General features: G+C 43.3%; 1 protein-coding gene across 1 annotated transcript; it reads right to left on the reverse strand.

Annotated features, from left to right (window-relative positions):
- Positions 1-1,205: 1,205 nt before the first annotated feature.
- Positions 1,206-5,015, reverse strand: LOC310872267 (uncharacterized protein). Its single transcript, XM_083784030.1, has 7 exons — positions 4,644-5,015; positions 4,220-4,487; positions 3,860-4,006; positions 3,430-3,506; positions 3,008-3,115; positions 2,356-2,863; positions 1,206-1,667 (listed from the first exon to the last, which is right to left on the reverse strand). The coding sequence occupies exons 1-7, from the start codon at positions 4,940-4,942 to the stop codon at positions 1,359-1,361; spliced, it is 1,716 nt and encodes a 571-aa protein (XP_083640156.1). The 5' UTR covers positions 4,943-5,015; the 3' UTR covers positions 1,206-1,358.
- Between the last annotated feature and the right edge of the window lie 10,511 nt (positions 5,016-15,526).

The following is a 15,526-nucleotide window of genomic DNA, read 5'->3' on the forward strand; positions in this document are numbered from 1 at the left end:
CCGCACAGCGAGTGTAGTGTTAGTGTACTCACCCAATATTCATTCCTAATACTTGGAGTAAGATATTGTTTCGAAAGTTCTGGCAGAAACGTGTTAGCCTACTGTTTAGTCAAATATCTCCACTTTTGCATGAGCTGCACACGGAGGACGACATTCTCTCCGACAGGGGCGAGGGGCCTGGGATGACAGCTGGACTGAATTTATCAAAACTTTTTGATCACTACAAACGTCATCACAAATGTAGGTGGTGTGATTAATTAACCGGCCCGCACATTCATTAGTCTAGATATAGTAGAAGTAAAAAATTCGAAAACTGGAAATAGGGCCTAATCTAGTAAAGGTCTATAAAAAAATACCTCAAAATTAAATGAGTATACTTGAGTAGCCTACACTTTACATTACACCACTGGTCAATAATGTAAAAGTAGGCCTACAGGCTCTGCAAAGAATTAGAAATTTCACGTGCACATTCTGATAAAGTTGACTTTGATATGATGTCTCAAAGCGTTTTGTTCATGACAAATTTTCCGGATTTCCAATCAGTTGGTTCTGTCTGAAAACAGCCTTACTGTAAAATCCACAATTACGCACGATTCCTTTTTTATTTTGATTTGAAACAATGGCCATAGCCAGGCCATATTAGACAACATTAATCAAAGGTATAGCCGAAATAATAATTTAAGCTTTTAATAAATAAATAATTGGCATGCTAGAGCCAATGCGATGAACAAACCTTATAAAAAAGTCAATAGTTGAATAGCCTATTGCTACCCTACAAAGGCAAACGTGGAAGAAGGTTTCTAAATTAGAAGTGGACATAGCATTTGATTTGAAAAAACATTTAATAGATTCTCAATGCATGTTAATAAGGAAGCAGAAGCAATTCGTTCATTTCGTTTGACAAAAATGCACAAATAACTGTCTTGGCAAATCAAATCATATAGCCTACTATAATCAAAAATGTAAAGGCATTTTACAAGTCAACATTTTTTCTTTCAAAGATAGGCCCATTTGAAATTGGCACGCAATTATTTTTTTATTTTGTGTAGCCAGTAGATAGTCAAAACATGTGTGCGTTAAATGTAGACCTATGTTAAGAAATGCATTACATGTTAAGATCAAAATGTAGCCATGTTGGCCAGGGCCTATACAGAATTTGGAATAATACAGTGCTATTTCATGATAGCTGATATAGGCTATATAGGCTACGCAGTGCATGTGCATCAGTCACGGAAGTGGCCGTATATGATAACAGGATAGATATTAATCTACATGACTTGTAGAAATTGGACGTAATAATATATAGCGTATAGTTGACTTGTTTTCTGTTACGAATGCGTTTCGATTGGGGATGACTCTTATGGTATTGGCAAGTCCACAGGCACCACCGGTTCATTGACATCTGAATCGGGGAATAATTTCACGAATGGTGAAAACCCCTGACACGATGTGACCCCATTATCATCACCGGCACCATCACTGCAACTTGTTGGAGTAAAAGATGCCTGCGGAGACGTCAAACGGTTGTCTGGGGCTTGAGTTGGAGTTGGTGGATATAATGTACTGAAATGTGGACGGGCTCTGACCGGGACATACTGCGCTATAACAGGCGAGAAAGAGTATGGATAAAAGAACAACCCTCCGCAATGAGAGACACCTATCAGGTCCTGTAACAGAAAAAAGAAGAGACATTTTCAATCAATTATAACATCCCTATTTATAGTATTTTAAGTAGGCCTACGTATATAAACACTAGGCTATAAGTAAAAGTCTGGAATTCAAAATGTACTTGATTAAAGTACAAAAGTATTGGCTTCAAAATTTACTTAAAGTAGCACAAGTAAATTTTGTAAATTACTCATGCAGAATGTCCCGTTTCAAATTATCAAATGTATAATCTTTTGAAAATTGCATATGATAGGCCTATATATATTTACAAGCTCACAATGATCGCAACATAACTTGTATCATCGACTATTTTCACATTTCTGAAGTGGTTTACTCTGCATTACTCATAACTACAGTTTTCAAATTAAATGTAGTGGAGTAAAAGTGTATTTGGATCTGAGATGTATAGTGGGGTATAAAGTAAAAGTAGGCTACTCAAGTAAAGTGCAAATACCTCAAAATTGTACTTAAGTAAAGTGGTGTAAAGTAACTTATACTAACTGAATTACTGTATACAGTAATTATAATTAATTAATTAATTATAATTAACAGTCATTATTACTGCTGCATATACAGTAATTAAGTATACAGTAATTAAGTAACTAAAGGGTTACTTTACAGTTTACACCACTGCCTATAGTGCCTATATGTGCTTATGTGATGCTTCACCAATCACCATGCACCTACCAGCGCATGGTGTTGAAGGCCCACTGGCAACCCGGGCGTTCCTAAACTTCTTGCAAGTGTTGGGATGCCTGCCTGAGCTGCCTCCATGTCCATGGCGCTCACACCAGCTGGCAATGCCCTGCTGTCTATGGCGGCACAGCTATACAACGTCGTTCCTCCAATGTTGACCTGAGCAGGGTGGAAAAGATGGTTGGCGATGCTAAGGTGATTGAGGTGTCTGGTTAAATCTGGTGGATAAAAATGGCTGTGTGTTCTTTGTCTTTCCATGGTGTGTCCCTTCATGGGCTCTGGGTTTGGTGTATGGGGCCGCGCTCCGTGAGTTCTATTGATTACATAGCGGTCTTGTTCAAGGTCTCTCTCTTTCTCTGTGCCGTCACGTGTCCAGTCTGCGTCATGCGTAATGGTAACATTTAGTTCCGTTTTAATGTCCACTTGACTGCCAGCTTTACGCATGTCTTGTACAGGGTTGTCCTCGTCGTCTTGATCGCTGTCACTTTCGTGAGCATCTTAAACGCAGAAATAAATAATGACGTTAATATTTGTGTTTGGAACGTGTGTACTCCTGCAGTCATCTATGTAATATAGCATGAGTGAACGAATCGACAATTAACCGCAACTTCCGCAAGCAAGGCCAACAAAATTCGCACCTGCAGAGGACTTGGAGTTTTCAGAGTATTCAATTGACGATTCCTTCACTGGTTCCGTTGTCATATCATTCATCCGCATCTCTTTGGACTTTTGTGATGATTGTTGTAGTTTTCTAACAACAAGAATAGAAGAAAGCAAGAAAATATATCAGCTATTATTTCATTTCACACTCGTTAGCTCGCTCGCTCGATTGATTGGTTGATTGATTGATTGATTGATTAATTGATTGATTGGTCGATTGTGGTCCTGCCTGGTGATAAAACATATAATAACAATAAATTAGTAGGCCTACAGTGGAAATAACATAACATTTATACCGGTAAGTGGAATATGGCAACTATACATTTAAAAGTTGTCTATAGTCGGGAGAGCAGCAATTATTCTGAGTTTGTGCACAGTTAGGACAAGGCAACTTTAATAGCCTACCTCTTTTCTCTTCTCCCGTTCCCTGTATCTCGGAACCCCTTTGCGAACGGGTTGTTGTCAATTTTCAACTGTGTGATCTGAAATTAATAGAAAAAATAGGCCTATAACTATAACTGAGTGGAATAAAATAATGCAGAATAAATAGCCTAAAATTAAAAATGTCATTATTTTTTAAAGGAATTATCCTGTGTGTGCAAGACTATTTGATTTGACACTTTATATTGTTGTTATAAGCTTAGTGACAGTGACACCGAATAGATTAGGCCAATGTGGTTCAATTTAGGCTATAGGCTATTCATGCCTGGCCGCGCAGCTACAAGTTTTAGTCTACATGTATTTGTTTCCTTTCCGTTGTTAATAATCACAACATTAGGTAGGCCTATTTGAAAATAAACTCTTAATAACTCACAAGTAATTGGTTTACTCTTACCTTGTCATTCTGGTACGCAGTTACCGCAATGAATGCTGTTTCAGAGAAAACGTATGTCCTAAATGTACTGTATGGCAGTTTGAGGATGTCATTCGCCTTTACTACATGAAATCTCGGCTGGTATTTGTGCATCGAGTTGAGAATTGTCTGCCAAAAACGAGAGGAAAAATATATATCATTTTATGTTTCATTGCAACATAGGCGACGAGAGTCGAGAGAAGTTATATAATTAAACTATAATTAAACTAAACACAATAGGCCTATAGGTTACAGGCTATATCCAGTGTGGTTATCTTTAGTGAGCTAAAACGATAAAAGCTACACTATATACATTTAAATAAACTGAGAGTTGACACTTACAAACCCATGTTTGTCAGATATGTTGTTTGTTAGTTTCAGTTTGTGAAAGTTCACTGCCTTGGACATCCACTGCTCGCCTGTGGCGGGGCTGTCTGGGTGAATGTACATTCGTTTGGGCATTTCAGGATCGGCCTTCCCTGCCACCATCCACCGAGAATTGTGGAATTTATATCTGCAGTCGTCCGCCGCTACAATGTCAATCAATAAAATATACTTTGACTTTTTGTCTAAGCCAGCACACCTGGCTTTAAACGGCGGAAACATGCGCCTGCAAAGGAAGAGAGCAGATTTCAGTTGGAAATGGAAATAGACCAAAGTTAGCCTATATAGTGTTGATAGCCTATAGACAAACTATACACATTGTAAAACTCATTTAATTAAATTATGGCTTATTATAAAATTGTAATGTTTGAATTTATCCTACCTTCCGGATTTTGTAATCACCATTTCAGTGCCCATTTTATGGAACTGTCTCCAGAGATCCCTTGCTTCCAGATGAACTTTCGGGTCATCCTCTGACGCTTCATCCGTCTCCAGTCTTTTGAGAGATCTGGGGTTTGCGGTCCCCGTTGCCAGTGTCACTCGTTCTACAGACATGTGGATAACTGGTTCAGTACTGGAATCCAAACAGGAATTCCGTCGGGAAATAGACAGTGGCAGAGATCCACTGGGTGTTAACGCAACAGCTGGGAATAGAGAATAGAGTCCTCCTGTTGCGAGCATTGTACACCAAGTGAGAGCCCCGCTGGAAAAGACTGTGCCACCTCGCCTGGGACGCAAGAATCAGAGAAGCTGTCAACTGCAGCATGTGCATCTTCAAATGGTTACACACGCATATTCTGGACACTGCACATGGTAGCCTGGCGTGTCAGTTTGTAACGTGATAAGTTATCACGTTATAACAAAGGTTTCTGCATGATTTTGGGAAGTTCTATACGTCACTTGACTGCGCTGCTGTATTGAAAGTAATGCTCAGTCATTACCGGTGCGTCTGTGGTCAGCGGTGGAGTTCCCCGAACCCTTGTGCTGCTGCTGAATAGTCGTGTGGTGTGATGTGCACATTGACACATTTGTATTTTGTATGTGACACCTAGCGGTGGGTGGGGTTTCCCTGGTGTTGCACGTCTGGATGTGAAAGCGGCATGATGCATGTCTGACTATTGCATTGCCTATAGGGTCAAATTTCTGCACACTGGCAGATCATCAGATGGACCTGATTCAGACTCTCTGGTGCTGAGTTTTCTCACACAGTGGGCCTATATCATGAGCAGGCTGAACGAAATATGATGTTACAGACTGTAATGTACAGACTGAACTTTACACAGACCACCACAGTCATGGCACTTCAGTGATTTACATATACATCAAAATCAAATACACAGAAATAGTCGTTGTTATGATTACTAGCTTACTGATTCTAATCTAAGTACTTGGACCCTCGTCTGGTTCTGGTGTGTGACGACCCGGTTGACATTTCCATGGTTCGGACAGACGGACATACGGGCAGGCCTGCTCCGGGAGAGAGATTAACATGACACGGAGACTTGGTCACATCAATACAATCACAAGGTTTATTACACTTACGGGATCATATATAGCTTGGATTACTTCGTGTCCTACTGACGTCACTGACTAGACATCACAAATCACTGCCTGCAGCACGCGGCCTTCAGCGTGCCCCTAACAGACCTAGGGAATGTTACAGTTCAGTGCACCATACACATATATCCATACACATATATAAGTACATTGCATATTCACGTACAAGTACCTGTTATCAGTACACAGCCTGTTGGATATCACAACAGTCCACTCTTTGGCCTTGAAAAGGACATCAATCAATCATCAATCAATCAAATCAATCAATCAATCGATCAATCAAATGCTGTGGTTATAGTGGGGAAAAGTGTACAATCACGTATTGATACCGAAAAACCTGGACTTCCGCCAGGGAAAATTGCATCAAGCCTCTCTTAATATGATCTCTTTACTTAATCAATAATCATTGATCAATCTCTGAGCAAGCACGCGCACGCCACCTGATTGTACACGAAATACAGATGGAGAGAGATAGATATAGATAGTAGAAACACAGGAAGGAAAGAGGGGAAGAAATCAACAATATATCTATACAATATATAATATATCTATACAATATATACACAATTTGAAAATACTAAGGATGTGGGGATAGGAAAGGGTACATTATAATATCACATTACTGTAATATCACTTCAGATCACTGATCATTTACACTTAACATTACCTCGTGTCTAATTTCAACACTTCCCGGATCATTCCCTGCTAATCTATTCCTGATTTGCAGAACGCTCTCTGAGCAGTATGTTATGACTCCGTCCTCAGTTATGTCTTATCTGGCCATGTTATTGCTCTGTCTGGAATGAAAGTACAGCATGTCTGGCATCACACCTCAGCAGAACTGGATTAAATCAGGCAGGACTACCAGCCTACCTAGCCCACAAAGCACTCAATTGTATTGATAACTGACATTTCTGACATTTATAACTCAACACCACTCTTTTATACCTGATCTTGCCTGCCTTATCTCCGGAGGCCCTGTGTGAGTGTCATGTATAGGGACAGTGTATAATAACAGCAAAGAAACACATGTTTTACATTGAGACACAAGAAACAAGCCACCAGTCATTAAACCAATAAAAAGAAAATGTTGCAAACCGTCCAAGCACCGAAACATTAAAATAAAATATTCCAAACGTCCAGGACCCTATTCCAAATGTCCAGGACCCTGACATCACTAGAAAATGTTCAAGAGCGTACCAACCAGCCCATTCCAACAATCCACTCACGACCCTAATCCATGTCACTGGAACCGATAGTTCATGGCCCAGAGCCAACAGTTCTTCATACTGGCAACCGCGCGCAATTGTCCCGCACCGAATCCATATCAGATAGCACGCATGTGCCCATGAGGCCGCGTTGATGATATATCCATAAAAGTTGCGCGCGAACAATCTCGCGAACATCCTGACCCAGGACTTGTCTCATAAAAGTCTGAGCAAAAAACAGTTCTCCGTCACCATGTGACTAGGATCCTATTCCCCTCATGAGTTCAGGATCCGGGTAATCTGAACATGGGATGTCGTTCAAATGGCACACTTGCATCTGGTCTCCTAGCCCCCCCCCGCTGGGCCGACGCAGCCCCTCCTGGCCTGCGGTCCGACGTGTGACCTGCCAGATGCAAGCCCTTGCAGGACGCGGTCTGCGTCCGGTGTAGGCCGTGGCTGGTCTGGCCCTGATGCAGACGTACAGGGGGTCTGCAGCACCGACACGATGGTCTGGCCCGCACCGACGCGATGGTCTGGCCCGCACCGACACGATGGTCTGATGTAGGCCGTGGTGGTTCGACCCTGATGTAGCGTCCGCTGTAGGCCGTGGGCTGGCCCTGACGTGTCATCCGATGTAGGCCGTGGTCTGGCCCTGATGTAGGCCGTGGTCTTGGCCCAGCTGCAGCATCCGATGTAGGCCGTGGTCTGGCCCTGATGTCATGGTCGGGTGGACCCTTGCAGGCAATGGGTGCTGTTCAATGCCCGAGGCCATCTCCCAATGTCCCCGGCTGACCGCTTAAGCCCGCTGGACCTGGTGCATACCAGGGCTGGGTCTGGAGAACCTTTCTGCATTTTGCAGGCTGCTGTGTCCTGTGGAAAAACTTGGAACAGCACAGGGTCTCCCCCCCCCCCAAAACAAAGAATACACACGCATACTGTGTGTGTGCGTGGGGGCCTATGTCCTGTCTTCATTGGGTTTTCTTAATCACTATGCCTCCAATTGATCCATCACCCATCCAAGAGGACTACTAATATAATACAATTAAAATTCAAAATGTGTATTTTTGAGCATGTTGCGTGGCGCGTCTCATACTTACCGCCCGTGACCCCTGAACACTGGTGCTCTCTGGACCTCTGCCTCGTGCTGCACACCTGCTCTGTGTAAACACTTGCTAACGGCCCACTGTGTTCTGATAAGACACAGGGCCTTGCTTTTTCACAACAACCATATACGCTCAGAGGGCCTTCTCCCAAATTCTTTCAAACCAGAAGCCCAAACACACTTGTTATGGATTAATCTTTCAGACCATATTGCTTCATACATCCATCTTCAAATACAATTTGTATTTGCCCTCTTGAAACACAATTAAACCGACACATTTCATACAAACGGCGGTAGGGGACATAAAAACATGAATGATTGTTATTCACAATGTCTCAGGTCTGGTCCCGCATGAACTGCATTCCTGACTGCTTCTGTGCGTTTCTGTGAAGGAATATAAATATAATTAGGGTTATAAATATAATTAGGGTTAACTTTACTCACCCACTCTTAACCACGCTTGTGAAACACAACGTGGTTTTATCACAGACTATCAACTCTGTACTGCTGGCAAATCGATCGCCAGGCTAAACTACACCATGGTGGTACTCCCTAATATTCCTCATGAACCCTGACACTACTCTATTGCTTCCTCTCTTAACCACTCTTTTACGCTTAGGTCCTTTGTATCTTAATTTTGCTTTTTTCCCCTGAATAACACTTCATTTATGTCTACACACTGTATCCATATCCGCTATTTATTTATTTGAACTGAATATGATACTTCTCCCCTCTCCACAAAAAACATGCGTCCATGCTGTGGAATGGAAAGAAGCCCCCGTCCAGCCAAAATCTAAAGCCTTCCTCGCTTACTTAGTAATTAAATACAAATTATTTCCGGCCTAATAGTGCACTGATTATATTACTACTCAAAACTTGCACACCTATCCTAATGGTGCACTGACGCACCCCCTATCTTCTCTAAGTTTACAATAACATTGTCCCAAAACACCACAACAAAATCGTCTCTCTTTGAACGATTTATTCATGAGCATATCTCTGAATGTACATTCGTTTGGGCATTTCAGGATCGGCCTTCCCTGCCACCATCCACCGAGAATTGTGGAATTTATATCTGCAGTCGTCCGCCGCTACAATGTCAATCAATAAAATATACTTTGACTTTTTGTCTAAGCCAGCACACCTGGCTTTAAACGGCGGAAACATGCGCCTGCAAAGGAAGAGAGCAGATTTCAGTTGGAAATGGAAATAGACCAAAGTTAGCCTATATAGTGTTGATAGCCTATAGACAAACTATACACATTGTAAAACTCATTTAATTAAATTATGGCTTATTATAAAATTGTAATGTTTGAATTTATCCTACCTTCCGGATTTTGTAATCACCATTTCAGTGCCCATTTTATGGAACTGTCTCCAGAGATCCCTTGCTTCCAGATGAACTTTCGGGTCATCCTCTGACGCTTCATCCGTCTCCAGTCTTTTGAGAGATCTGGGGTTTGCGGTCCCCGTTGCCAGTGTCACTCGTTCTACAGACATGTGGATAACTGGTTCAGTACTGGAATCCAAACAGGAATTCCGTCGGGAAATAGACAGTGGCAGAGATCCACTGGGTGTTAACGCAACAGCTGGGAATAGAGAATAGAGTCCTCCTGTTGCGAGCATTGTACACCAAGTGAGAGCCCCGCTGGAAAAGACTGTGCCACCTCGCCTGGGACGCAAGAATCAGAGAAGCTGTCAACTGCAGCATGTGCATCTTCAAATGGTTACACACGCATATTCTGGACACTGCACATGGTAGCCTGGCGTGTCAGTTTGTAACGTGATAAGTTATCACGTTATAACAAAGGTTTCTGCATGATTTTGGGAAGTTCTATACGTCACTTGACTGCGCTGCTGTATTGAAAGTAATGCTCAGTCATTACCGGTGCGTCTGTGGTCAGCGGTGGAGTTCCCCGAACCCTTGTGCTGCTGCTGAATAGTCGTGTGGTGTGATGTGCACATTGACACATTTGTATTTTGTATGTGACACCTAGCGGTGGGTGGGGTTTCCCTGGTGTTGCACGTCTGGATGTGAAAGCGGCATGATGCATGTCTGACTATTGCATTGCCTATAGGGTCAAATTTCTGCACACTGGCAGATCATCAGATGGACCTGATTCAGACTCTCTGGTGCTGAGTTTTCTCACACAGTGGGCCTATATCATGAGCAGGCTGAACGAAATATGATGTTACAGACTGTAATGTACAGACTGAACTTTACACAGACCACCACAGTCATGGCACTTCAGTGATTTACATATACATCAAAATCAAATACACAGAAATAGTCGTTGTTATGATTACTAGCTTACTGATTCTAATCTAAGTACTTGGACCCTCGTCTGGTTCTGGTGTGTGACGACCCGGTTGACATTTCCATGGTTCGGACAGACGGACATACGGGCAGGCCTGCTCCGGGAGAGAGATTAACATGACACGGAGACTTGGTCACATCAATACAATCACAAGGTTTATTACACTTACGGGATCATATATAGCTTGGATTACTTCGTGTCCTACTGACGTCACTGACTAGACATCACAAATCACTGCCTGCAGCACGCGGCCTTCAGCGTGCCCCTAACAGACCTAGGGAATGTTACAGTTCAGTGCACCATACACATATATCCATACACATATATAAGTACATTGCATATTCACGTACAAGTACCTGTTATCAGTACACAGCCTGTTGGATATCACAACAGTCCACTCTTTGGCCTTGAAAAGGACATCAATCAATCATCAATCAATCAAATCAATCAATCAATCGATCAATCAAATGCTGTGGTTATAGTGGGGAAAAGTGTACAATCACGTATTGATACCGAAAAACCTGGACTTCCGCCAGGGAAAATTGCATCAAGCCTCTCTTAATATGATCTCTTTACTTAATCAATAATCATTGATCAATCTCTGAGCAAGCACGCGCACGCCACCTGATTGTACACGAAATACAGATGGAGAGAGATAGATATAGATAGTAGAAACACAGGAAGGAAAGAGGGGAAGAAATCAACAATATATCTATACAATATATAATATATCTATACAATATATACACAATTTGAAAATACTAAGGATGTGGGGATAGGAAAGGGTACATTATAATATCACATTACTGTAATATCACTTCAGATCACTGATCATTTACACTTAACATTACCTCGTGTCTAATTTCAACACTTCCCGGATCATTCCCTGCTAATCTATTCCTGATTTGCAGAACGCTCTCTGAGCAGTATGTTATGACTCCGTCCTCAGTTATGTCTTATCTGGCCATGTTATTGCTCTGTCTGGAATGAAAGTACAGCATGTCTGGCATCACACCTCAGCAGAACTGGATTAAATCAGGCAGGACTACCAGCCTACCTAGCCCACAAAGCACTCAATTGTATTGATAACTGACATTTCTGACATTTATAACTCAACACCACTCTTTTATACCTGATCTTGCCTGCCTTATCTCCGGAGGCCCTGTGTGAGTGTCATGTATAGGGACAGTGTATAATAACAGCAAAGAAACACATGTTTTACATTGAGACACAAGAAACAAGCCACCAGTCATTAAACCAATAAAAAGAAAATGTTGCAAACCGTCCAAGCACCGAAACATTAAAATAAAATATTCCAAACGTCCAGGACCCTATTCCAAATGTCCAGGACCCTGACATCACTAGAAAATGTTCAAGAGCGTACCAACCAGCCCATTCCAACAATCCACTCACGACCCTAATCCATGTCACTGGAACCGATAGTTCATGGCCCAGAGCCAACAGTTCTTCATACTGGCAACCGCGCGCAATTGTCCCGCACCGAATCCATATCAGATAGCACGCATGTGCCCATGAGGCCGCGTTGATGATATATCCATAAAAGTTGCGCGCGAACAATCTCGCGAACATCCTGACCCAGGACTTGTCTCATAAAAGTCTGAGCAAAAAACAGTTCTCCGTCACCATGTGACTAGGATCCTATTCCCCTCATGAGTTCAGGATCCGGGTAATCTGAACATGGGATGTCGTTCAAATGGCACACTTGCATCTGGTCTCCTAGCCCCCCCCCGCTGGGCCGACGCAGCCCCTCCTGGCCTGCGGTCCGACGTGTGACCTGCCAGATGCAAGCCCTTGCAGGACGCGGTCTGCGTCCGGTGTAGGCCGTGGCTGGTCTGGCCCTGATGCAGACGTACAGGGGGTCTGCAGCACCGACACGATGGTCTGGCCCGCACCGACGCGATGGTCTGGCCCGCACCGACACGATGGTCTGATGTAGGCCGTGGTGGTTCGACCCTGATGTAGCGTCCGCTGTAGGCCGTGGGCTGGCCCTGACGTGTCATCCGATGTAGGCCGTGGTCTGGCCCTGATGTAGGCCGTGGTCTTGGCCCAGCTGCAGCATCCGATGTAGGCCGTGGTCTGGCCCTGATGTCATGGTCGGGTGGACCCTTGCAGGCAATGGGTGCTGTTCAATGCCCGAGGCCATCTCCCAATGTCCCCGGCTGACCGCTTAAGCCCGCTGGACCTGGTGCATACCAGGGCTGGGTCTGGAGAACCTTTCTGCATTTTGCAGGCTGCTGTGTCCTGTGGAAAAACTTGGAACAGCACAGGGTCTCCCCCCCCCCCAAAACAAAGAATACACACGCATACTGTGTGTGTGCGTGGGGGCCTATGTCCTGTCTTCATTGGGTTTTCTTAATCACTATGCCTCCAATTGATCCATCACCCATCCAAGAGGACTACTAATATAATACAATTAAAATTCAAAATGTGTATTTTTGAGCATGTTGCGTGGCGCGTCTCATACTTACCGCCCGTGACCCCTGAACACTGGTGCTCTCTGGACCTCTGCCTCGTGCTGCACACCTGCTCTGTGTAAACACTTGCTAACGGCCCACTGTGTTCTGATAAGACACAGGGCCTTGCTTTTTCACAACAACCATATACGCTCAGAGGGCCTTCTCCCAAATTCTTTCAAACCAGAAGCCCAAACACACTTGTTATGGATTAATCTTTCAGACCATATTGCTTCATACATCCATCTTCAAATACAATTTGTATTTGCCCTCTTGAAACACAATTAAACCGACACATTTCATACAAACGGCGGTAGGGGACATAAAAACATGAATGATTGTTATTCACAATGTCTCAGGTCTGGTCCCGCATGAACTGCATTCCTGACTGCTTCTGTGCGTTTCTGTGAAGGAATATAAATATAATTAGGGTTATAAATATAATTAGGGTTAACTTTACTCACCCACTCTTAACCACGCTTGTGAAACACAACGTGGTTTTATCACAGACTATCAACTCTGTACTGCTGGCAAATCGATCGCCAGGCTAAACTACACCATGGTGGTACTCCCTAATATTCCTCATGAACCCTGACACTACTCTATTGCTTCCTCTCTTAACCACTCTTTTACGCTTAGGTCCTTTGTATCTTAATTTTGCTTTTTTCCCCTGAATAACACTTCATTTATGTCTACACACTGTATCCATATCCGCTATTTATTTATTTGAACTGAATATGATACTTCTCCCCTCTCCACAAAAAACATGCGTCCATGCTGTGGAATGGAAAGAAGCCCCCGTCCAGCCAAAATCTAAAGCCTTCCTCGCTTACTTAGTAATTAAATACAAATTATTTCCGGCCTAATAGTGCACTGATTATATTACTACTCAAAACTTGCACACCTATCCTAATGGTGCACTGACGCACCCCCTATCTTCTCTAAGTTTACAATAACATTGTCCCAAAACACCACAACAAAATCGTCTCTCTTTGAACGATTTATTCATGAGCATATCTCTCTGCTCCTTACCAGGTGTCATACTACTGAGTGGGACATGTTGTATAGGGTGTGTGTGCTGTAGTCCTGTATTACTTTTAAAAAGGTTGTGGTCATTATTTAAACTGTTCCATTGTCCTAATTCGACGGTTACTTATTTGCCCTATCCAGACTTTATAAGACTAAAGTTGGCCTAATCAGATCAGCCACAGTTACTTTACTGGGCCTAGGCGCCATTGTTTTATTTCTCCATTCGCCTTATCTAGACGGAGTTCCCTTCCAAATGAATTACAGCTTGAGTTTATAAATTGCACCAAAATTCTGCTGCAACAATGAACTATACTTTACTTAATGATTGTGAAAATATCAGATCTACCCTGATGCACACACGTATGTGTACGCTTAGGTACACACACATCGCACACACATCGCACCCCTTCCTTTGAACAGGACTTCTTACTATAGACAAAACATTCCCCTGTTGTCTATCCTTCCGTGTGTGTGTGTGCGCGTGTGTGCGTGTGCCTGGGCGCTGCTCTCACCCTAAATGTGAAAATAACTTGCCACACATTTCCGAATTCCACCATAAAACTGGTAACATAAATATTTAAACCTTCCCACTCAACCTCGTCCGCTGATGTAGATGTAGATATGACGACATGGAAAGCCCCGCTTCTTTCATATGAACCAAACAAAAACAAGTGTTCATTGTTCAATTCAATCTACACACAACCCATCGCATGAAATCAATGTGTCCCATCCGACACAAAACAAAAATGCCCCACAGTTCAGTGCCAGACAAACGTTTCAGTGGTCAAAAACTCCACAGAATGACTTTCTGCTGCTCCTCTCAGCAAAATGGTTCAAAGTTCATTGGCAAACACGCTTAGTGGTAAACCTCCACAGAATGTCTTTCTGTCTCCTCTTAGCACAAAAAGAAAAGTCCAGGTTTATGGTCTTGGGTGCTCTGGCTGGAGTTTACCCCAGCTGGGTGGCTGGGCTGTTGACCATTCATCTTTTAGACGATTACAGAGTGGGAAGGATGAATATCCCTGATACTTTGGTTTTTTTTTTAATGTGGCAGTTTTACTAACATAAAATGTTGACTAAACACTTCCTCTTAGTGTGTGTGTGGGTGAGTGTGTGGTCGTGTGAGAAATCTACACACATGGAGTGCTTACTGACTGCACCTATGTGAACTGACCTCCAGGCTGACTACAGCCCTAATATACTGTTTGCGCTTAGGTCCTTTGGACTTCCCTGTGTAGGGTGCAGTCCCGGGCTGGACCCCTTTCCGCCTGAGGTCACCCCCCAGGCAACCCTGGACAGAGAAATCAAGCCTCCTTGCTTCCCGGCTCCTTCTTTTCAAAGGCAGCCGATCACAAAGAGCACTGCTCGCCTACTAACTCATTCGTGTTGGGCTAACAGTGGCCTGACTGAACATTGAGCCGAGCACCGACAGCCACCAGTTCTATCTTTCAAGCAACTGGCTTGGACTTAATGTCATTGTGACCCAACCGGCCAGCGACCCAGTCGATAGCGAACTCCTGACCCCGTAGTGGTGATTGGCCACCCAGGAGGAATCCGACGGTCTGATCCAGGACCCC

This window comes from Protomyctophum parallelum (assembly GCF_964188405.1).
Source record: "Protomyctophum parallelum genome assembly, chromosome: 15".
In the NCBI taxonomy this organism is placed as follows: Eukaryota; Metazoa; Chordata; class Actinopteri; order Myctophiformes; family Myctophidae; genus Protomyctophum; species Protomyctophum parallelum.

Coding starts and splice junctions, on each gene's coding strand:
- LOC310872267 (XM_083784030.1), bottom strand. CDS start 4,942: ATGCTCGCAACAGGAGGACTCTATTCTCTATTCCCAGCTGTTGCGTTA. Junction 4,488..4,643: donor GTGATTACAAAATCCGGAAG/GTAGGATAAATT, acceptor CTTCCTTTGCAG/GCGCATGTTTCCGCCGTTTA. Junction 3,507..3,859: donor CTGCGTACCAGAATGACAAG/GTAAGAGTAAAC, acceptor TATTAATTTCAG/ATCACACAGTTGAAAATTGA.